General features: G+C 38.6%; 1 protein-coding gene across 1 annotated transcript in view; it reads left to right on the top strand.

Annotated features, from left to right (window-relative positions):
- The window catches only part of LOC129360390 (teneurin-3-like), a 180,118-nt gene that overhangs the window by 140,622 nt on the left and 16,268 nt on the right, over nt 1–23,228 (top strand). The window contains 4 exon segments of the mRNA XM_055030567.1: nt 7,289–7,538; nt 9,593–9,613; nt 15,096–15,328; nt 18,665–18,819. Coding sequence (XP_054886542.1) covers nt 7,289–7,538; nt 9,593–9,613; nt 15,096–15,328; nt 18,665–18,819 — 659 coding nt within the window.

A 23,228-nucleotide genomic window follows, 5' to 3' on the forward strand; every position in this document is an offset into this window, starting at 1 on the left:
AGATTAGTTCTTTCTTTGGCGCATGAGGTGTCGGTATTTACCAACACCTTCAATCAGGCTGAATGGAAAAGCGAAACATGAGGTTCTCCACTCCGTAGAGTTGTGTTCTCACTGTTCGACGTAATTTGGCGTAGGAAAGAGCTGCGTCTTCGAAGGAATTTTCTTCAAAGAGCAAAGATGGATAAGTTGTGCTTCATCAAAGCTTTCAGCCTCCAGAAGCTGTTGAGACACAGTGAATGTGTCTCATAGTTAAAGCTGTTTAAAGTACAAGGTGTTCTTCGTTGTGCTCACCTTCTAGATACTGCTAAAGGTTCCTACAGGCCATGACCTGCACTATACACCATGAGTACTTAAAAGAGGTTTGCTGATGATTAAAGTTTAAAATAAACAAGCAGTCTTAGTTCTTAAAGACCCTGAGGAGTTTCGCTCAGCTGTGATGTAGAGTCAGTTTTAAGAGGATGTGCTCTCTGGCTCTAGAGGCTCCTTTCCAATCCTCTGCAGCCTCCAGACACACAACTATAAATCTGCCTTTTACGTATTTCATTTAGGCAGAATTCGACAAAGTTGAGGTATAAAATGCTAAAACAATTTTTGTGATTTCAACACCTAGAGGAGATCTGGATATAAGGAGGCATGTTTATGTTGGATATTCCCTCAGTGTAGTTTTATTTTTAAATCTTCTCAAGAATATTAACAGATACACTCCTGTTCATCCTTTAATGCTAAACATCTGTACTACATGTATAACGTTGCAAAGAATAAAGAAAAATTAGTTTTTATCAGAGAGGATTGTAGAAAAGTGAGACTGTTTCTTCTACTTTGTCCTGCATCTTGTCAAGCAACAAAAGAACAGAATTCCAAGCTCATCTCCAAACCCGATCTGTCAAGCCATTCAGAACCCCAAGTTTGTGAAGAAAGTGAAAGAAAACAAGAATATGCTTGTAGCTCGTGTTCTGGCGGTGCATTCTCGTTTCATCCGAGCCGTCTCAAAGCAGAGCGCACCACCTCCAAAGCCTTCACGGCGGCAGCGTCTCAGTTGGAGTTGTTGTGAGTTGCATTCATGATCAACAGATAGCTCCAGCATGTGATATGCAAATACTTTTCTGCATCCTTTATTAGATTGAGCCGTACTGCGTCGAAAGATGTCAGAAAACCAAACGTCGCCCTGCTTTAAGAACTGTCATGCTGAGGGCTTGTTGTTGTGCATGGGAGCAGCGATTACAGAAATAAAGCACAGACCAGATGGCACGGAGCGTTTCCTGTGCACTAAATGTTGCAGTCTCCCCAAGGCTCCATATCCTCACATTTTTCACTTGTTCCGTTATAAAAAAAAATCACTGCAAAGTCTGTCTAAATTTAAAATGAACAAAAATAGTTCAGCAGTCTTGTGGCTTTCTGTCTAAATTACTACCTCTGTTTGACAGGGGCTTAATATCGGTGCAGAATAGTTTCAGTCTGCAGTCCTGTCAGCTCAACCCAACACAGCACGCTTGGTAGGACTGGATGTTTTTTTATCCAGAACTTTGGCAAGACAGTTTATGAAAAGTTCACCATCCTATCTTCACTGCTAGACAGCAGTGTGAAAAAACCTCAGCTGTGTTTGTGACAGTTTGAGAAGTGCTCTGCAGAATGTATTGAGATTTTAATTGATTCGCCAACATAAATTGCAAAGCAGGTGGATAAAGGTAAAATGATTAATTATGTTTTTTACAGATACAAATCTGAAATCAAGTAGAATTGGTTCTCTTTGACTCTCCTGGGTAAATAAAGGCAAAATATATCTATGCTACTTTTTCTGCAGAAAAACTAACAATTATTCATTATAAAATAGATCTAGATCAATAAGATCTTGAGAGAAATATATCTAATTAAGCACTCCATGATTTTACTTGATGATAAATTGTCCCAGATATTAATGTGATAAATCATCAAGTAATTGTTTGAGACCATTTGCAAGTAATCTGATAATGGCTTAACAATGCCAGTTCATCGTCTCAAAGATCAATAAACTTTAATTTTGTAAAAACCACTTAACACTGGAGCTGCAGATATTTCAAATATCCAAAATAAATAAACAAAATGACCAAAAACAATAAATATAAAATGGAAATTAAAACCGCACACAACAGAAAGCATAAATAGTTTATGAAGTCACTTCTACAAAACTTTCTGGTAGATTTAGATTTAAATTAATCTTTTATTGTTTCCACAAGTGTTTGAGTGAAAGTAGTATTAATTTTCTATTCCGCTAGAATAAACTGGACGAACTGAGAATCTGTGAAACGAGTTAAAGATTAAGACAATAGCAATGAAGGTCTCCAAACTCAGAAAGGTATGTTCTTGAAATATGAGTGAGGACCTTTAAAATGCTTTCAGCAGCAAGAAGGTTTTCACTGCTGTCTTACAAATAAAGACATTTCTAATACAGTATTAATATTTCTTGATATTTTAGTAAAAAATAAATATACATATTTATATATATTTATTTATTTTATTTTTTTTAAATAATACATCTTTTGCATTGCTCTTTTATATTTCAGTCAAAACTTGTCTCATTTCCTGTCCGTAATAAATGTTTTTTGTAAGTTAACTTTAAATATCCCAGAATATGAATAATTAAAGGTTTTAATTTACGCTCCGGGGCAACTTGGCATAGTTGGTGCCACTGTTGCCTTGCAGCAAAAACGTTGCGGTTTGAGTTTGCATGCTCTACTCCGGTTTCTTCACAGTCCAAAAATAAATGTCCCGTTAGTGTGTGTGTGTGTGTGTGTGTGTGTGTGTGTGTGTTGTGTGTGTGTGTGTGTGGGTGTGGGGTGTGTGTGGAAAGGTTTTAGTGTTTCATTTGTTTTGTTTGTTTTTTTTATTTTTAATCCACCCAAATTTGTTTTCTTGCAGTTTTTCATTCTACATTGAAGGTTTCAGTCAGGAATCAGGCTGTTCAGAATTTTCAGGGTTTTGGAGGAAAATTCAGCTCGATATTCTCAGTCGACAAGAAGATGAATCCAAATATCACTGTTTGCCTTCGTTGCTGCTCAGGTATTGATTCTTTAATGCTCCTCGGCTTGACTAATGTCCTTACCAGACATGTGAGCAAGCGGTGGTCCTGCCGCTGCACTGCAGTTTATCTCCAAACATTTGCTATCTTGCTTTGTTGTGATTCCTGCTTCATATTTGCTCCACTTGGAACTTCTGAGGAGTTTTTCCTCTCATCGTTTGTGGCGTAAGGCCAGAGCAGAAGCTCCTCTCCCCCCAACTCGACTACACAGCCTGTCAAACCAGATAAGGCAAATTGCTGGTGTCTGCACTGTAGTCGTGTCCTCCTGCCCTCGTTTCTTCGTTACAAGTGGATATGCCTTCCCCTCAATCTACAGCTTGTCTCTATCTTGGGTAACATAGCTGATACTTATTGGACACAGCCAGGGTTCAGAAAGGCTGTATTTGTGAGAGTAAGCACTGTATGGCTCACACACATGCTGCATTTTAAGGAATCAGAGGTCTGCCGCCTGCCGTTAGCTCCACACAGGATCAGCGGGGCTCTGGGTGGCACGTTGAAGAAAGACAGCAAAGAGGAACAAAGAAGGACAGGGTGCAATTAAGACACGCTCCCTTTCGTCCCCTACCACTCTCTGTGCTCGCTGCGTGTCACCAAGGTGACATTGCTCAGAGCGCTTCAGTTTTTTATCACATATGGAGGCTCGGCCTTACGCTGGCGCCATTAATCATCTCAGAAGCTGTGATGTCAACATGAAATACGTTTTATTTCCCCCCACATGATTCAAATTAGCCTTTTATCAAACAAATTATTACCTGGTGTAATGTCTCCCAGGTAGGAATGGATTTGTGTTGGGCAGCGCACTCAGGAATGATGATTTCTAAATGGAGGCAGCAGGCAGAGTTTGTGCAGATGACATCTTGGCCCTTGCTTAATAATTCATGTAATGACTCCTCTTCTGGTTTTCTATTTTCATGGCCTTCAGGCCTCCTCAGTGTCTCTTTAACCATCAGTTTTATAGACAGTTATATTTGGACTGTTTGACTGTCTTCCTGTCATTGTTTGAGTGTGTGAGTAGCTGCAGGTTTAGCTGCGCCTGAGTTAGACATACGGCCACTACCAATAACAAGCAACCTAAAAATAATGGCTGAAATGATCCGTTAGACTGTTCCTGCAATTTATAGCTCGTTTAACGAGATGCCAGAGGAAGCCCCACTGCCGGTCAGCTGGCTGAAAGAAGACAGCCAGGCCTTTCTTTACCTTAAGTGAAAGACAAATTTGACTGTTTGCAAATATTACCAATTGCAAATTATAGTGACTGATGAGTGGAAACTAAAACGACGTCATCCTTTCATCTTCCCTGCTAAATAATTAGATCAGCTGTTGCTCTCTGTTTTAATTGTAACCAGTGACATCCTGTTTTTTAGAAATGAAGAGCATCGTATTGTAAGTCTGTGTTATCTTTGAGGTTTCCATACAGTCAGACTCTCTGGTTCTCTACATTCACCACGAGGAGAGAAGCCATCCATCGTCTCTGAGCTAGTAACTTCTCCCAGAAATTGAAGCCACCTCCACCCGTTCATATTTCTAATCGATGAGCTGACGCGTCCCGAGTGGCTGATCCATTCAGCTGCCATGCTTGTTCTTTGACTTCTCCCCTGCAGAATCTGTCTGGAGACTTTTCTGCAGCCTGTGCAGGACTTTGTGAATAAATTGTTTTACTGAATCTCGCTTTTGGGAAATCATATCACAGTTCTCTGAGTTCTCGTCCAGACTTAGAAGTGCAAAATAGTTCTGGATGCATGTTTGTGGAATCCAAAACCCCTTTTTAGTGAAGACACTGTAGGAGTCCCGTCGCCCCCACTAACACCACCTCCTACAGCCTGGAGCTCCGGATAGTCACAAGCCAAATTCCCATCAGTGGAGCTCTCCAGCTGAGACATCGCAAGCTTGATCCTCACAACAATCATCAGCAGTAATGTGTCATGGCCAAGTGTCCTTGAGGGAGGAAAGCTGAACCTTAATCTGCTCTCTCACACTAAGCTGGCAGAAGACATTGTGTGTGAGAGAAAAATCAAAGTAAAAGAGTACAGTGTCAATAGTATGTGTGGGTGTAATGGTGGGGGGGTTGCTGGTGATTGATAGCAGTATTTAATCTATTCCATTACACTGTCTAATAGCCTATGGGAAGACTTGTGTGTACAGTAAACTGTGATGGAAGTGTAAATGGAAAGAATGGGAGTGACTTGCCAGGATGACTTCAGCATCCTTCTTTTTTTAATTCTTTTAAGCTGAACGTCTGCCAAACTGTGAGACGGCTGCAACGTTGACACTCATCCATGTCCTACACACCCAGCTGCATCCTGCATATTAGCAACATTGCTGTCTTCATGTGAATGTTAAGAAGTCATTACGCAAACAGACATTAAAATTCAGATCAAATTATACAGCTTATTTGTCACTTCTGATGTGTTCATTTTTTCCCGGGCTCAGCCTCAACCTTTCAGCTCACAGAGTGTTTTCATCGCGCTGTGTGTGTTCTTTTCAATGTGCCGACAAATGGATCACAGTTCAATTAAAGTCCCAAGGTCACACGATTCCAGGCGCTGCGCGGAGAGCCTCGTCCAGGACCTATTTGTCTTGGTTAGAGGCTCATGTATAATGCTGTCAGGTACAGAAGACGAATTGGTCAGATCGTCAGGAGTCTCACTGGTCTGCGTCTTCATTTGAATTTGCCCTTCAATCAGCTAAATCAATGAGAGGAACTAATCAGAGGAGGGACAAGCTGCACACTTAATTTCACATATATTGAGGGTTGCAGTGGCTCGCGGTGTGGCTCAGTGGGAGTACAGCATTATGTGGCCGTTCAGTGGTGTCATAGATCCACTAATTAGGACAGAGGCAGAGTGAAATCACACAAGTTGCTGGATGTGAATAATTAAGTGCTCCAAGCATGCACTTCTTCCCTTTGATGTGTTTTTTTCCCACTTTGAAGAATGCCCCACCATACCCCCACCATACCCCGCTCTGAAGTCAGCTCCTTGTTAAAATATTAATCTGTTATGACTCACCACATTTAGTGAGTCCTCTGCGTAACATATGGGCCATCATTAAGACGGCGTCCACATCTCCATGTTTATGTTTACTGCCTCTCTGTGACTTGGGGAAGCGCTCTCCCTGTCAAGTCAGAAGAACATCATTTCATATAAAATATGATTCAGCTTCATGGAGGGTTTTCAGGAATCCGCTGGGGCGGGGCCGTGGCTCGGCCATGCTGATGGTCAGCATGCTGCCTGTGCAGCCTCCAGTCCCTGAGCTATTTAAATCACATTATTGTCTGTGCAAGAGGTTAGTTATGTGGATTAGTTGTGAGCAGCCAGTGTCTCACCTGCAATGGAAGAAAACTTCTCCAGTGGGAGTCAGGCTAAATACTGAGGGAGAATTAAGACCCACCCATTTGAAGCTCACTTTGATGTAAATGTCATATTTTCCTAGACTTTCCACAGACATCCAGCTGGTAACTATGATAACAATCCCAATGAAAAGGTGACATCAAACCTTAAGGTTTAAAAAGTATTAAGTACGTTTTTACAACAGATAAAACTGCTGTATTTTTTTCTTTCCATTTGAATAATTTGTCTCTGAGGAACACCAAGGACGCAAACACTGCATTAATTTCCTTGATACTATTTAGGGGTAAAATAATAATACAAGCTGAAGGTGTATTTCATATTTCATTTATAAATTTGGATATCTAGAAAAACAAATGCATTCTTATGGTTTTGGCTGTTCATCCACACAAAAGCTCAATTTAATATCACTAAAAAATATTATTCATAAAAATTCAGACCAAATAGAGATTTGTGTTTGCATGTGTAGATGGAAAAACAGACTTTATATTTTAATGTGCTTTTTAAAAGAAGTTTAATGTGTATATCTGTCCATCCAAATGAGCTTCCTGGCACCAGGTCTAATTCCTAACAAGACTGGACAAATGGACAGATGGACAGACAGATGTCTTATTTGCCTCTGTCCTGGTGTATCACTAAAACCAAAAACGCATAAAAATCATTGTCTTCAGCTGTCAGTGGGTTATTGGATTTGTATGGTCATGCATGCATGTTTAGCCTTTTCTCGTAATAAACAAATGTCCTGCCATCCAGTGCATTTAGTCCGTCTTTTCTCATCATCATATCCTGTGGTTTGATAACTGAATAATGAGTCAGTAATGTCATGCCAATAACAAACAGCAGCCATGCTTTCACACCTGTGAATAACTGCTGTGCTGTTTCCCAGGAATCCTTTATAAGGGCAGCGGCGAGAACCAGTTCATCTCTCTCCAGCCCCCAGTGATTTCTACGGTGATGGGGAACGGACGGCGCAGGAGCATCTCATGTCCCAGCTGTAACGGGCAAGCTCAGGGCAACAAGCTGCTGGCGCCGGTTGCTCTGGCCTGGGGCATCGATGGAAGCCTTTACGTCGGTGATTTCAACTTCATCCGCCGCATCTACCCATCTGGGAACGTGACAAGCATCATGGAGCTCAGGTAGGAGAAAAATGGTACAGCATTTGTAAAGTTACAGAAACAAAGGTGATACATGCATCCATATAGACAATTTAATCAAAGATAATTATCAGTTATAAAAAGCTAACAATATTAGCTACAGCTTAATATTGTGTATACCTAAATATATTTATTTAGCATAATAATTCAGCTAAAATATTTACCTAATGTCTAATATTTATGTGGTATTTAACTCAATGAACAATATTTATGTGTAGCTGAGTAATTAGCTACTTATGATTTATACACACATGTACAAATGTAGCTAGACTCAAAAACTGCTTATAGCAATAGCTAAACATTGATTTTGTGTAGATAGCTATTTTCATAATTAACTAGAAAAGCGAACATTGACTGCATATAATAATATTTAACTGTATCTAAAAGCTACATAAAACAATACAGTACTTAGCTAAATGTGTAAATATTTAGCTGCAGGTAAGTATTTTTATGGATGCGGTGTACATTTTTTAACTGATATATTGATTCATTTCAAATTAAGATGCACTGCTTTGCCCCAGTATTTGCCCCTTAATTCTTCTTTACTTTTATTTCTGTCACCCATAAATTTTTCTAATCACTAAGACAACTTTTAAATCAGACAAAGAAGAAATGTAATGAAATAAACAAACCCAACCAATCTGCCGCAGATTGGTTAGGTTTGTTTATTGTTGTATATTTATGAAGGTTTTGTGAACATGATAGACAATGAAAAAGGGGAAAAATTACACAATGCACTTTCACTGACCCTTAAATTATGATGTAATGAAGGATCTGTCTCGTCATTGCTGTGTGGAGTTCAGCATGGTGAGGGAAAACTAAAATGGCACGGTGGGCAGACTTTAATTCACACATCTTTCCACTCCTCATAGAAATTTGAAATCTTTTCCCCATCCATCTCCATAATTAGGAAAGACATCCTGTCTTCAGCGTGTAATTGGGATGATTTACGTCCTCATGCCAAGTTGGCTTCTCTCTGCAATGACTCTGATTCGGCCAGTTGGCTTATTTTAAAGTGGCAGATGTTGATTAAATGTACATTGGGCCTTCACCCTCGGCGAGACGCATACATGACAAAAATAACATGAAAATCTTCTTAAAATGATGGAGGTCACTGCACTGTTGGCTGTCTGTTCACTGATTATGAGAGTTAATATCAGGATTAAAAGGGTGACTGTTTAGAGCAAATTTGAATTGGAAGGCGAACATGCTAATCCACCCTGGAAACCTGCTAATGCACCTGCACAGGCATCCGCCTCTACATAACGGATGTTGGAAATGATGTAGCGGTTGGATGAAAAGCAGGGCGCCGCTATAAACCAACATGCACGCTCAGCAACACTTTACCAGACGAATAATGGTCTACATCTCCAAGAGGCTAATAACTCATGTTAGCTTTGTTAAATTAAACAAAATAAAACTGTGAAATCTCTTTGCGTCACACTGTAGAAAAAGGCCAACAGTTTTACAGAGAATGGTGTGTCAGAAATCGATCGTTTTAGAGCAAACATGCACTTGGTTTCAATCATGCCGCCTTGTACAAACGGAAACATCCTGAACCTCCATCAGCCAGTTTTCGCTTTAAGCCTGTGTTTATATTCTGGATTCAGTGGTCAGTGTAGCAAATGGCTGAATCAATATTTCAATATGAGCGGTCAAATTGAGAATAGCAGTGGTAATACCGGATGGTGCTTCATGAACACAGGAGGACATGTTTCCCTCTCTGTGGGTAATAACTCCACCTCTGCGCCGTCTGCCAAACAGACTGTCATTGCATGTGACCTTCTCTGCTGGCTGTGTTGATTCTTCAAGGCGATGACTTTGACTTTCTTCATTTCTTCACCAAGCTCTTGTTTGCCCGTTTTACATGAGTTTTGCTGAAATCTCACAAATCTTGTAAATTCTGAAAAATCTACTGGAGAGTCAGTCATCCATAAATCAAAGAAATGGCAAAAGAGAGCCATATAAATACTAACAGAACATTTCTAACTATAATGTTATTCTCTGTCCTCTTTTTCTGCCGCTTCCTGTCATAGAAATAAAGACTTTAGACACAGGTAGGTAAATTATTATAGTGCATGTTTTATTCTGTCCTTTCTGCATGTCACTGTCTCTGAAAATACTTGAGTTATTTGTAATCCTTTTGTTGCTGGATCACAGTGAGAAGAATCGACTGGAACTGTGCTACATTGATTTAGATTTTATTTTATACACTGATACTTTTTGACATTTCCCAGTTATGAATCTGGGATTTCATGTGGGGTTCCTCAAGGCTCTGTTCTTATCCCACTTTATTTCCAAATGTAAATGCCCCCATTATATTAAATTTGTGACGCTTTTGTATTATCTTGTATTGTTTTGGCCTCTAAAATGCAATACTGGAGATCAGCGATCAAGTAGAGTCAGTTAGACAAAATGCAACAAAAAATGCAAAGAAACATAGGCTCTGTGATTGACTGAGGCTGGAATAAAACATTTCCTGTCTAAATAGAATGCAAACAAAGTTATTCATACTTTTATTTTCAGTTTGAATCATTGCAAATTTAGATTATTTCCCAGGCTACTTCTCTGAAAAGGATACATTTAGATGATCTCGTAAGGCACTTTACAGTATTAACAGACTCTCTAAAAATCTTAGACGCGTCCTGATTCTCCTTTGAATCAGGACTAAAAACATTTCTCTCTTCTGCAGCTTCCATACAAAAGTCAACAATTACCTCATCATTTCACTTTCAAAATGAAATGATGATGTTTTTTATTATAAAAAATAAAAGCAATTTTTTAAAATGTACATTTTAACATTTTTGAATAGATTTATGTTTTTCAATGCAATTTCCTTTACATTTTTGTCCTTTAATTGCAAAGCCTTTTAGATAGCTTTGTCTATCTAAAAGGCACCACACAAATACATTTTATTTGCTTTTTACACTCATTTAAGCACCGGCAATTGACTTTTGTAATTATAGCAAATCAGTGATGGTTTGATTACATCTAAACACGAGGGAAAGCACACAGATTTTCAGAATTAGTACATCTGCTTTATGTAAAAGAGGGAAACATGCATAAGGAGCCTTAACCGATTTGGAAAATTATGCAGAAATGCAAAGAGACGCCTACATGTCCAACATCAGAGCTCTGAACTAAAGTTCAGTATCATTGCAAAGCTTGTAATTACATTTCTAGTGATGGTGTTTGGCAGATGTTCTCATCCGGAGGGCCTTGCACCACTGCTCGGTATTCATGAACATGGCAACATCACTGCATCAAGTGAAGATGCTTCTTGGTAGCAATTAGCTTCTCCCAGTGATTAACATGACAAGAGCAAGAGGTGCTCCAGACAGTAAAACTGCTGTAACTTTATTAAGCTGGCTGTCACGGCAACGCCTCTGGTGAGATGACCAGATTGTGGGAAATGGATGAGGGACCTTTGTGTGAATTTCAAATCTAATTTGCCTGATTCATGCAGTGAACTCAGATTTTCTGATCATTTCAAACACTCAGCTGAATGAAAAGGTTGTCGGGCCTAATGAATTCAACTCTGCCATGTGTTAATTAGACACCAAGATAGGCTTAAAAAGGTGCAAAACCCAAAGCTGGGTGAAAGAAATACTGAAATGTGCTGCCTGAAGGCTTTTTTACTGCCCCTAATGTCTTTATTCTTTGCTTTTTTTTCGTGGCAAATTTAAATCTGCCAAGGCGTTCTGGAGCCTAATCTGAAATTCTAATTGGTGGAAACTGAAGATTAAAATAATTTGAAGCACAAGATCATTTTAAAATATTAGAAGAAAGTTTGTCTCTTTGGGAAGAGAGTCTAAAGATATAGTGAGAGAGTTCAGTGCACTGTTGTTGATGTGCAGCACAAATAAACCAATAGTGTGTGGAGCTTGGAGACAGAGTGACATGCAGCAGCTTGATGCTTTGAGAGCTGCTGAATTCTAGATCAGTCAGAGGTTTCTGAATCCCTGCAGGCCAATGCCAGCTTCCAGGACTCTGTGATTGCCTGACCAGGAGGTGACTGACACCTGTGTTAGCACCTGTGACAGGTTTGGTCACATTGTTGAGATGTGCTGAGAAAAATGCAGGAAACTTCAGGAAGAAAAAAATTGTTCTTCAAAACGAACAAAAAAGCCTATTAGTGATATCAAGACGTTGTAAAATTTCTCTTTAAACTTCCATGTGTTTTACCATCAGAAAAGTGCACAAAGGTAATATTTGTTGCATAAATGTTTGATTGAACCGTAAAACACAGGAGCTAGATGTCTCATTTATTATGTCCAACCCCCTGCAGGTTGACTGTAAAATAAGGGGTTACTAATGTTTGACTTACTGAATTTTTTATAAGATCTCAAATAGTGCCCACCTATTTTGAACATTTACTTGGACTTATGATGGCCGTCAAGTTTTATGACCACATCTACAACATTTTACAAAGATGTTTCACTGCCACATTTATTTCGCCGCCACATTATCCAGATCCGGGGCCGAACCGGCATCGACTGAGGTACCATTAGGCCTCAGTACAACCGGAGAAGCAACATTTACAACGGCACAGTGAAGCAAGCTGATTTCATTTTTATGGCCTTTGCTTTGAGCTCTTTAATTTTCCTTGAGTGCTAGTTAAGCCTGAGGTCAGTTGTTTTTGAATACATCTAGTTTGTTAAAATCCAATGTCATACACACAATTAGTTTGCATGCTAGATTATTATGCAGATGAAAAATATCAATCGTGTGCTCCATCATGTGCCTATATTTACACTGCAGAAGGTTATTTAACTGTAAATAAGGCAAATTAAGCAGAAAGAGATGCCATTAATTGTTGCGCTTTGTCAACATAAGCCAGTCACTTCTGTAATTTCCAGAGGCTTTTCCCCACAGGAGTCTCATAACAGATGAAATGATCTGGCACATAAGTTGTCATTTCTGCTTTTCAAACTGGAACCCTGTGGTGGTGGTATCCAGTTAAATTTAGTCCCAGTTCTATGTTGCAACCTTCTGTTTTCCAGTTTTTCTTTTCATCCTCAAAGGTTCAACCGCTTTTTTTTTTGTTTGTTTGTTTTTCCCTGGCTGTTGGAATTATTTATAGAGCTTCATCGCAGCATTAAAAATTCACAAATTAAGTTCATTATTGGTTCACATGACAATGTTGCTTCTAATTTCAAGTTGATAATAATCTCTGGGTTTTAAGCAGCATCTGTGTAACTACAAAGAAGTTACTGTTAATTCGTGATTTAGAGCACAGGATTTGTACAATAACATGCTTAATGACAACTACCCACAGTGACTGGCTGTAATCACTTTCCATAAGTTAGTTTTAACATGCAGTGATTTATTCCATTTGCTTTAATACTCTTCTTTTGTATTTGCTGTTATTTAGAGCTTCTTTATTATCATTGTCTGCAGCCAAGGAGAAAATCTCAGTCAAGGTTTTGTGATAAATGAAATGGCCTTTTTATATTATCAGCTGTAATAGAATTACAGTTGGCTTATGTATTTCAGCATAAAATAAGAGGCCACACAGTCACAATGCTGCATTTTTTTCCTAGCTAAAGGTCCTTTGGCTTCACTGAACTGCAGATATATTTCCTGTTCAGACTGGATTTGCTCTCCTACCTCACATAAACACCTGCCAGAAGGAGCAGATCTATAATTTAGCCTTCAGATGACTTGTGATTAAAGATGACGTTACTGTTGAGATTGACACAGAGTGTAATATTTACCAGAGTTGGTTGTTTTATTGCTATAGGTATTCTACCTGTCAAGTCTTAACAGTAAAAGTTATTTTGTGCTCAAATTATTTAATAAACTGAGGAATTGTGAATTTTATAAAGCACTTTCACCTGCTTGAACATGATAGTTTCTTTGTCTGCAGGATGTTTTAATTCAGGCGTTTAAGCTGCTACTCAAAGTGGCACCCTGTCCCTTTCCAGGCTTTATTTGCCTCTAAGACTTAAGAATCTCTGTGGATCTTGATAAAGTCAAGCTTTCAAATAAGATGTGTAAACATGAGCAACAGTAAATTCAACTTCATCTCTTTTTGCAGGAGCATCATCGCAAACCAAAAAAGAAGAAAATAAATAACATGTTTACTGGGATCTTTTCAACCAACAGATCCCATCTTCTCTTATGACATTTAGCAAAGTTGGAGTGCGGAGAGTTAGGGTGCTTTAACCAATCCTCTTTGCACAATTACTCTAGATGGTTTAGAGTCTTGGATTTTCTCTTATCCTCCAACTCTGAGCTCACCCTCAGGTTTTTCTAATGGATTTAGGTCTGGGGTGTGGGATGGCCAGTTAAGAAGCATGGTTTTGTGTCTGCTTATCCATCTGTTGATTTGGCCTCATGTTCTAGATTATTATTCTGCTGAACAACCAATCAACAACTCATTTTCAAACATATGACTATTTATACAACAGGTTCAATTCAATTTAAATTTATTTAATGGAGCGCAGCACAGTAAACCATTAAAACAAAGTAATTGCTGTTTTTCGTGAAGCTTTGCTAGCCACTGGTCAATTTGCAAACGCAGTCCTTGGCCCACAGCATAACAGACCCTCCAACTTACCTAATTGTAGGCAGGATGTAGACATCCTTTGTTTTGGGTGGAGAACATAGTGGCAGTTAGCAAACTCTTGATTTTGGCTAAAATAAAAGCGGCTCCTCTTTCAGTTTAGCAGCTGGTGGCTAACAGAAATGAGCCTCTGTGTCGCATCATGACATTATGAGTCTGTGCACTTTGGTCCTGCCTGTCAGCTTTTTAAACTCCTCTTGGATGTGGGGTTGTAGTTCAGGTTTCTGTTTGAGCTTTAGAGATGTTAATCAAATGTAGTCAAAAGAATAACATGTTGCGACGGTTACACACCGTAGCAACTGTCTGAAAGCAGAAATCCTTCCAGCTGCACAGCATCCAAAACCGCAGGAAGTAATTGTCCAGACATGCAAGGAATCAACCTAAGAAAGAACAAATCAGCAGATTCTCCAGTGGATGTGACCTGCTCTGTACATGTTTGTGTGTTTATGCTGGTTTGTGCTGCTTCATTTTCGTGTGTTTATCTCCAGAATGAATAGGACATTTGTACTAAACCTGTTTTTTTTGTTTTTTTTAAATATTTACTGAGGGCAGTTTTCTAACTAGAGAATCCTGAGAGTGAGTCCCAGATGGTACAGGCTTAATTTTATCAGTGCACACTTTGTGTATGAAGAGAATTTAATTAAAACAGAACGAAGTTGAAAACTACATTAATAAACCCTAAAGGAAAATCTTATTGTGGTACACGGTTAATGAAAATAAAGGCATTATCCCCAGCAGAGCTCTGTCATGGTTCAGAACATCAGAGGGAAAGGCTGCAGTAACCTGCTGGTCAGCTTCTATTAAGGAAGTCTGGTTAAATGTAGTTTCTAATCTATTACAGAGATTAATGAATGGGTTCTTACAGATGGATTTGAAGCATTAGGTTTCCATCTCTAGTGTAAAGAAGGAGCTTTTAAAGATAAATGCTGTCTGCAGCTTTAATTCACCCTGAGTTATCTCCTTGAACGCAGCAACAACCCAGCCCACCGGTATTACCTGGCAACTGACCCGGTAAGCGGCCAGCTGTACGTGTCGGACACAAACTCCCGGCGCATCTACCGACCCAGGATCCTGGGGGGAACCAAGGAGCTGCAGTCCAACGCCGAGGTGGTGGCAGGAACCGGAGAGCACTGTCTGCCCTTCGATGAGAACCACTGCGGCGACGGTGGGAAAGCTCCAGAGGCCTCCCTCACCGGACCCAAAGGTATCATTTCAAATTGATGAAGATGTTCTGCTCAATGGAGGGGTGGATCGCAGTGATGGATTTCTCATTCTGAAGTGGCACCTGCTAGATGTGAATTTATGCGTGCTTTGGGCGCCGTGCCAAATGACGGCTTACTCGTTTGTAATTAATTAATTTTGGTTGTGGTTCTCATGTAAAATTCAAAGCAAACAGGCAAGGCTCCTAAGAAAACATTGATACTTCAGCAATTAAAGCAATTTTCTGTTCCCTGTTAAAAAGTTGTTACCTCCAGAAGTGCAAATTATACTTTAGTTTTCATAGTTTACATGTGAAGTTATTCCTGTGGATTATTATTCCAAATGTTGATGTTATTAATTTAAAATCTTTCTCTTGCTCTTCTAGATGTCCATGAAAAAGTATTCACACAACCACAACCTTTTCCCATTTTGCCTCATTAAATCCAAACAAAGTAGAGCTTCATCATGGAGCGAAAGGTTTACAATATTTTTCATAATATCACTAATATAATTTGCCATTTGAACTAGAGCTTTTTCATTAAAGAGGTATGAACTTAAAACAAGCTGCTATATTTTGCTGAAAATGTAATTGTACGTTATTTTGTCTTGTTTTAAGTGCATTAAGATATTTGATTAGACATTTTTAGTAACATTTTGTTCGCAAACTTGCCAACACCAGTTCATGAGGGGGACATTATTTACAAATCAACAATTAGTGCCCTTATTGGAAAAGTTTGTTGTTGTTTTTTTTTTTTGAATAAAGACATAAAAAGTATTGTTCCCAGTTTGCCCCAAGGGGCATTAGGGGCTGTGGCAAATATGTGGAAGAAGGTTCTCTGGTCTACATTTAAACCACAATGAATGACAGAACAGTGAAACTGTAGATCACAGTGAACACAGAACCACAAGTCCATATGTTGGTGGCAGCATCGTGCAGTGGGGCCAGAGTCGAGGTGAAGATGGGTGGAGCTAAATCCAGGATGATCTCGGAAGAAAATCAGTTGGGGACTGATGGACAGCTATAGAGTCTAAAATCAAAATCAAATCACATTTTATTTGTATGGCACATTTCAGCAGCAAGGCATTTCAAAGTACTTTATAAACACATAAACACAAAGTCATGCATCACGGAATAAACAATACATTGTTTCATATTACATTTCAAATACAATTCTAAACAGGTGTGTTTTAGTTGAGATTTAAAGGAAGTCAGGGTTTCTGCTGTTTTACAGTTTTCTGGAAGTTTGTTCCAAATTTTTGGTGCATAGATGCTGAAAGCTGCTTCTCCTCTCTTGGTTCTGGTTCTGGGGAGCAGAGCAGACCAGAACCGAGACCTGGAGTCGGAAGGTGATACTTTGAATGGTAGTATTGTGGTGCTAAACCGTTCAGTGATTTATAAACTAACAACAGTATTTTAAAATCTATTCTTTGAGCTACAGGGAGCCAGTGGAGGGACTTTAAAACTGCTGTTATGTCTCTATCTTCCTGGTTTTAGTGAGAACAGGAGCAGCAGCTTCTGGATCAGCTGCAGCTGGAGGATTGATTTGTTGGACAGGCCTGTGAAGACGCTGTTACAATAATCAATGCGACTAAAGATAAACGCATGAATGAGTCCAGACACAAATACAATTATGTATATGTGGCAAGACTTGAAAATTGATGCCACACTTTTCTGATTTTTATTTGTAAAATACAAAAAGTTTAAAAACTGCAACATTTTTCTTCCATTTGACAATTCTGTACTACTTTGTGTTGGTATATCAAATCCTAATAACATACACTGAAGTTTGTGTTTGTAACGGATGAAACAGAAAGACATCTTTGAAAGGGCTTTGGATGCTTCTGCAAACCACTGTAAAAGTCAAGTTTCCTGGCTTTTAATGCTCCTTGTGAAATAACTGCTGCCCACAAACCGATAAGTGCTTTGCACAACCTGTTGTCCACATTCAGATAGCAGAGGGTCATTTGTGGCAAAATCGACGCCTTTTCCATAAATTCGTTTGGAATAAGAGGTGAGGATGAATTGTTTTGCGCTCGTTGCTGTCTTCTTTTGAGTGCCAACTGCAATAGCTAGGCTTTGGCTAGGTGATAAAGGCTTGAGTGAAGGCAATTTGAGGGAACGACTCTAATGATGGAGTGGGTGGAAGCCGAGACAAGAGCAGAAACAGCAGATGGCTCCATTTTTTCTTCCTTTTTCTCTCCTCAGACATTTGCTGAACTCTGCTCAAATGTGACACATTTCATCTGTCTGAGAATCTCAGGCTGTCAGATAGCCAGCTCCCAAGGATTCACCGCCAGCTCCCACAGCTCGTCAATGTTTTAGCAGAAAGCAATCTTGTGCAGCCCTAGCCCACAGGTCAAACCAAACCACTAACCTTCCATAGAAGCTTTTAAAGACTTCATTGAAGAAGAAATTCTCTGGAGGTACGAGTAAAGTTATAGCACATTCAGAACAGTTAAAAAATTTGGAAAACTATAGCGTAGTCATCCACTGTACTTCCTGGGATCAGTGGCTATTTGAAATCAAATCCGGAACCGCAGCCAGTTAAAACCGGTACGGATAGAAAACAGCCGTCCTGGTTATGAAGTATGGCTGAATTCCCAAAGGCAGTGATCTCTATTAAGCAGCACAGTGTCACGGAGAGTGATGCAGAAGCCACTGCACCCCGTTAATGTATTTTCCCAGTTTGGGACATCTGGTTATTGCAAGCCCACACTGGCTCGGCTTTGCTTTGGCGTAGAGATTTGAGCTAACAGTCAATCACTGAGACAATTTAGCCCTCACTTGTCACCAAGGCAACTGTGCGTCTTTAACCCCTTTCAAGAAAAATTGTCAGCAGCTGTCGGTTGTATTCTTCTCGCTTATTTGTTTGTCAAATGATGAGCGGATCGTGATGATTGCGGAAGTCAAAGAATCTCCACAAAGCAGCAGCCGTTGGCAGGCAACCCTCCTTCTGAGGTCGTCTTTAGACAGAGGGGCTGACGAGGCGAGGCAAGTGCATATATACATATATATATGTATATATATATACATATATACACCGTATGAATACAGCCTTTCCCACTTCTGCCTGAGAAATTATTTAATAGCAGAAAAGCAGCCTGTGAATTATTGATGGCTGTGCTTTTTGCAGTGACCTGAATAATGGGAAGGCGAGCTTGACACATGTATCCATCGTGTTCTGTCCACTGAGTCATGCAAGCAGAGATGTGGCATCTCTACCATGTTTGCCTGTTATCACAAGCTCTTTTCCCCCCTGTTTTCTCTCCTTTTTTCTCATCCCACCAACCCCCTCCACTGCTGCTGCCGCCGCTGCCACCTCCCACCTGCTTTCAACAGGCATCGCCGTGAACAAGAACGGGCTGATTTATTTCGTCGACGGCACCACGATCAGAAAGGTGGACCAGAACGGCATCATCTCCACTTTCCTCGGCTCCAACGACCTGACATCGGCTCGTCCCCTGACCTGTGACAGCAGCATGGACATCAATCAGGTGACTTAAACAAAGAAGTGCCAGAAAGCTGTTAACACTTCTGCAGAGTGTGTCACAGTGCCACCTTGTGCTCCAAGCTCTGTAACCCCATTTCAAGCCGTCCCTGCACAGCGAGATGTGGTTACTGACACACACACGCACACACACACACACAGCAGCAGTTGGTTTATAAGGGAAAGCAACACTTGCAGGATGCTTTTTTCCACGGTTCACTGGCTTTAGTATTACTGGGAGTTTCCAAATTATTTGGTCATTTTGATTTTTTGGATGCTGCCGGAGTAGGAAAATATCTCTCTCTCTGAAAATTTTAACTTTTGCCTCGGAAAGTGTGATTACTTTCTGCCAGAAGATATTTGTCAGCATATTGAAATCTGTACAGTTAAATTAAATACACTTCATATTTAGTTGTTTCAAAATCAGTCTTTCTTATTTGTGCAAATAGTTTGAATTTCCCTAAAAGACGGGTTGAATTTTTTTGGTATTTCCCTCATGATATGAAAAATGTTTGTTGCAACAAAGAAACTGTTGAAGGCAGTTTTAATCTCAGCTAATTATCCTCACGGTGTGGTTCCTATCTGCAGAAGTCACTGGACCAGAGGCAGGTTCAGCCCGCACTCTTCACCAGTCCATTTCATAAACTATTTAAAAACTCATTTGCCTTCAGATGGCATTTGTTGTGATTTTTTTTTAAAGATGCAATTATTGCTGAAGATTTCATGCTGCTTTTGAATTACATTCATGTATTTTATAATTACTCTTAATCATTCTCATAATCTACTAGAAATCCATTCTGAAGGAATAATTGGTTCCTCCCCATTGAGCAATCGCTTGTACAAATTTAAATAAGCGAGGAGGTTCTGGTTATTTCCAAAGTAGGATGTTTTTCATCAATTAAATTGGATAGAAGGATTCATTATACTATTAATCACAATAATGTGTACTCCCTTGTGATTTACAAAATTCTAAAAAAATGTTAAAGCAAAATAAGTCAAAGAGCCAAAGACCTATTCTCTGAGTAATTATTTTTGATGGTTGAAGGTTTATGTATTTGAAATGAACATTAAAAATATTAACTGATTTTATGTGGTCACCCTGAAGAGTTTAGGAATTCTGATTTATAATATTATCTGTAACAGTAAATGAGAGGAACAATCTGGGAAAAGTAAAAAAAATATAGATCGTCCACATAACTTGCAAAATTTTGACAAAATTGGAAAATATTTTTAAACTGAAGAAACAAAATAACATATAAACAGTGAACTTGTAGATGAACTTTTATATTTTTTTCAAGTGAAAAAGGATGAAAAAAGGTTTTATTTTCTAGCTTTTTCCATCTTTTCTTTTTTGAAGGACAAAAATATAGTGACTTGCAAACACAGTAGCATCCATTGTCTATACTAGACAGGCTTTATCTTTAACTTGACACCTTACACTTTGACTTTAACATTTCATCCATCAGTGTCACTGATTCATCAGAAAAATAAAAAATGGGCATTTTACCACGTTTGGTCACTAAACAACAATATAGGCTTAACTGGATTTCTGGCCTTAAACTGGGTCTAAAACCCTAAACAACATATTTTTTATCTTTTTACAAACAAAATAAAGGTGCCGATGTACAGAGCCCTCCGGAGACATAGGATTTTTTTTTCTTTTGTGTTCCCTTCAAAAGGTTTTGTTCTCTTTCAATAATCTACTGATCAGTTGTGCGGCATAAATGTATACTGTAAGTCCTTCTTACAGTGACTGCTGTACTTTCTGCCTTAATATAAGGTTATAAGGTTTTTTTCATGGATGTTAATATCTGCTTGTGAAATATCTGATATTTTATATCTTTTTCTTTAGTCTGGAAAGGCAACACAAACCTATGATATAAACAGCAACTTTCCGTAAGTAGGAAAGAAATAAAAATACATCCAAACTATTTGGACTATTTCTGAGTTATTATCGCAGTGTAATAAGTCATCTGACAGTTTTGATTGTGTCTCTGCTATGTTCGTAGTCTGAATGGTTTAAAGGGCTGCTTTCAGAGCCGTTCCATCTTAGCCTGGCATAAACCGGCACTACTGTCACCACACACACACACACACACACACACACACACACACACACACACACACACACACACACACACACACACACACATACATACTAATGGCTTGTTTTCAATGAAATTTTTAAAATGTCTGTCGTCTGATGAGTTCTCATCAATTTAAAGACACAATTAAGATTCCTTTCTTCTTTTTTCTCTAGAAGAGATTATCCACCGCTGATTTTTGTCAAGGATGAGTTGATCCATCCCTTCCCTGTCAAGTCATAATTATACATTTTGAATTGGAGTTTGTCAAAGTTAGCCCAAATACCAAAATAAATCTGTCCATGAACTTCAACTTCAGTGTTAATTATTTGTCCTCGAATGCCCAGAATGCTATGCAGAAAAGAAATTGAGAACTCTCTGTGCAAATATTAGGATTTTAGAGGGAAAACTGGACAGACTTGCTTTTTTTTAAATGTAACTCATTGATCAACATTTTTCTGACCTTCCAAATGAATAAAATAAAATAATTGATATTAGATATTTTGACACACATTGACTGCCATTCAGAAGAAACTTGAGATCATATTTCAGGGTCAAAATAACATTCATAATAAGCTAAAAGATCCATCAAGGTTATTTTACATAATCAAGATGAATTTTGTGTGAAAGGCCAGATTGTATGTATTTATGGTCACTACATTAAGAAATGTAGTGTAATAAAGGGGATATGTAAACATTAGTGGGAGGTTTTTACACCACTAAGTGACTTCAGGTTCAAAAAGAAATGAGTTTTTATCTCAGAGCCAATTATAGAAAAGAATAATTACTGAGTTTGGGAGGGCGTGTTCGCTTGCAGCCGGAGCTGAATTAGTGTTTAGTGTTCCACAAGTAATTGTGGCAACACGAGTGATAATAAGGGAGTGCTCAGTAGTAGCTTGTTGAGCACATAAAACCTTTTTTACTTGGCGGAGCACGACTGCTGGCGGCTTTGTCCAAGAAAGCTTCAGTCTTCTACCTCAGCCTAAGGTAACATGAAAGCTCATCCTCTCCTAATGGAGGACAAGAAACGATTCTGAAACTGGGACTCTAAATACAATCTTCAACGTTCAGATCTGTGTCTGCTGCACACCTTGAGCGTTTTGTGAGCTGATTTCAGATGAATAATGCAGCAAAAAGGGCAAGAAAACAGACTTTTATCACACTAAAGTGAAAACTTTCACACCATGATTCGTTTTACTGCTTCTGCTCTTGGAAATAAAGTTGTTTCCATTCCTCCCACTTTGTGCTCAAGACAAAGCATTACTGTTTGAAACCAACACCAAACGGATGATTTATCATGGAAAAACGGACACTATGCTGGCTTACAAGTATAGACACATTCATCTTTACAAATTAACTCTGAGATACATAAATATCTATATATTAATATAGGGGGATATATATCAAAGACTAAATGGAAACCATATGTCACATTTTATTAAAAAATAAATAGTTTCTTCACTGAGTATCAGGGTTATTTAAGACACGTTCAACACATTTATTAAGCATCTCAACACAAACAAGTATGACAAATTACTTGGTAACATTTTTTCTATACACAAACTGTTATTAGAATTTCTGTATTTATGACAAAATATATACTGGATAAATTAAACAAAATACTTCACACCTTCTGTGGTATCAAGGTAAGGAGAAAAAACTCAAGAAAGACATGATAATGATAATAAAATCCCTAAAATATTGACACCAAAAAAGTTAAACACTTGATGTAAAATGGCTTAATATGAGCATTTTTCCTGTATGAAGCAAACTGGGACTTTACTGGAAAAACATCTATTACAATAAGTACATGTTTCCCTCAGTGTGAGATTTTTTCTGCCATCATAATGTTTTCATCTCTCAGTGTGAGTTTTCACATCATAGCTGCTGTCACTTTACTCAGGGTGGGTCAACCTGAGGCTCTGGAGTCAGAGGTGGCTCCCTGGACCTTTAACAATGGTCCTTAATAACTTTGGCTAAAATGATAAGAAACCAGTTGCTTTTTATGTTACTCATAAAACATAAATATATTTTTTGCAACAAAATGGCACTAAAGAAACCAGTCATATGTCAAACTGTGATTTTTTTTTCATAATTTTCCTTAAATACCAAAATCCCATTCGAACAAATATATGTATATCCTGTTCTTGCAAAAATGTTACTTTAAAACCTAGAAACAAAAAACAATAGTAGTTCTTTCAGAAAATATAACACATTTTCTTAGTAGATAACTTTAGCAAATTTAAACTAATTGAAGTTAGCTGAAATGAGGTGAATATAACTCTTTGTATGTTAAAAGTTGCAGACTTTATACATCTGTCAACATCACTGT

The sequence above is a fragment of the Poeciliopsis prolifica genome, unplaced genomic scaffold (assembly GCF_027474105.1).
Source record: "Poeciliopsis prolifica strain line A6 unplaced genomic scaffold, Auburn_PproV2 SCAFFOLD006, whole genome shotgun sequence".
Classification (NCBI taxonomy): domain Eukaryota; kingdom Metazoa; phylum Chordata; class Actinopteri; order Cyprinodontiformes; family Poeciliidae; genus Poeciliopsis; species Poeciliopsis prolifica.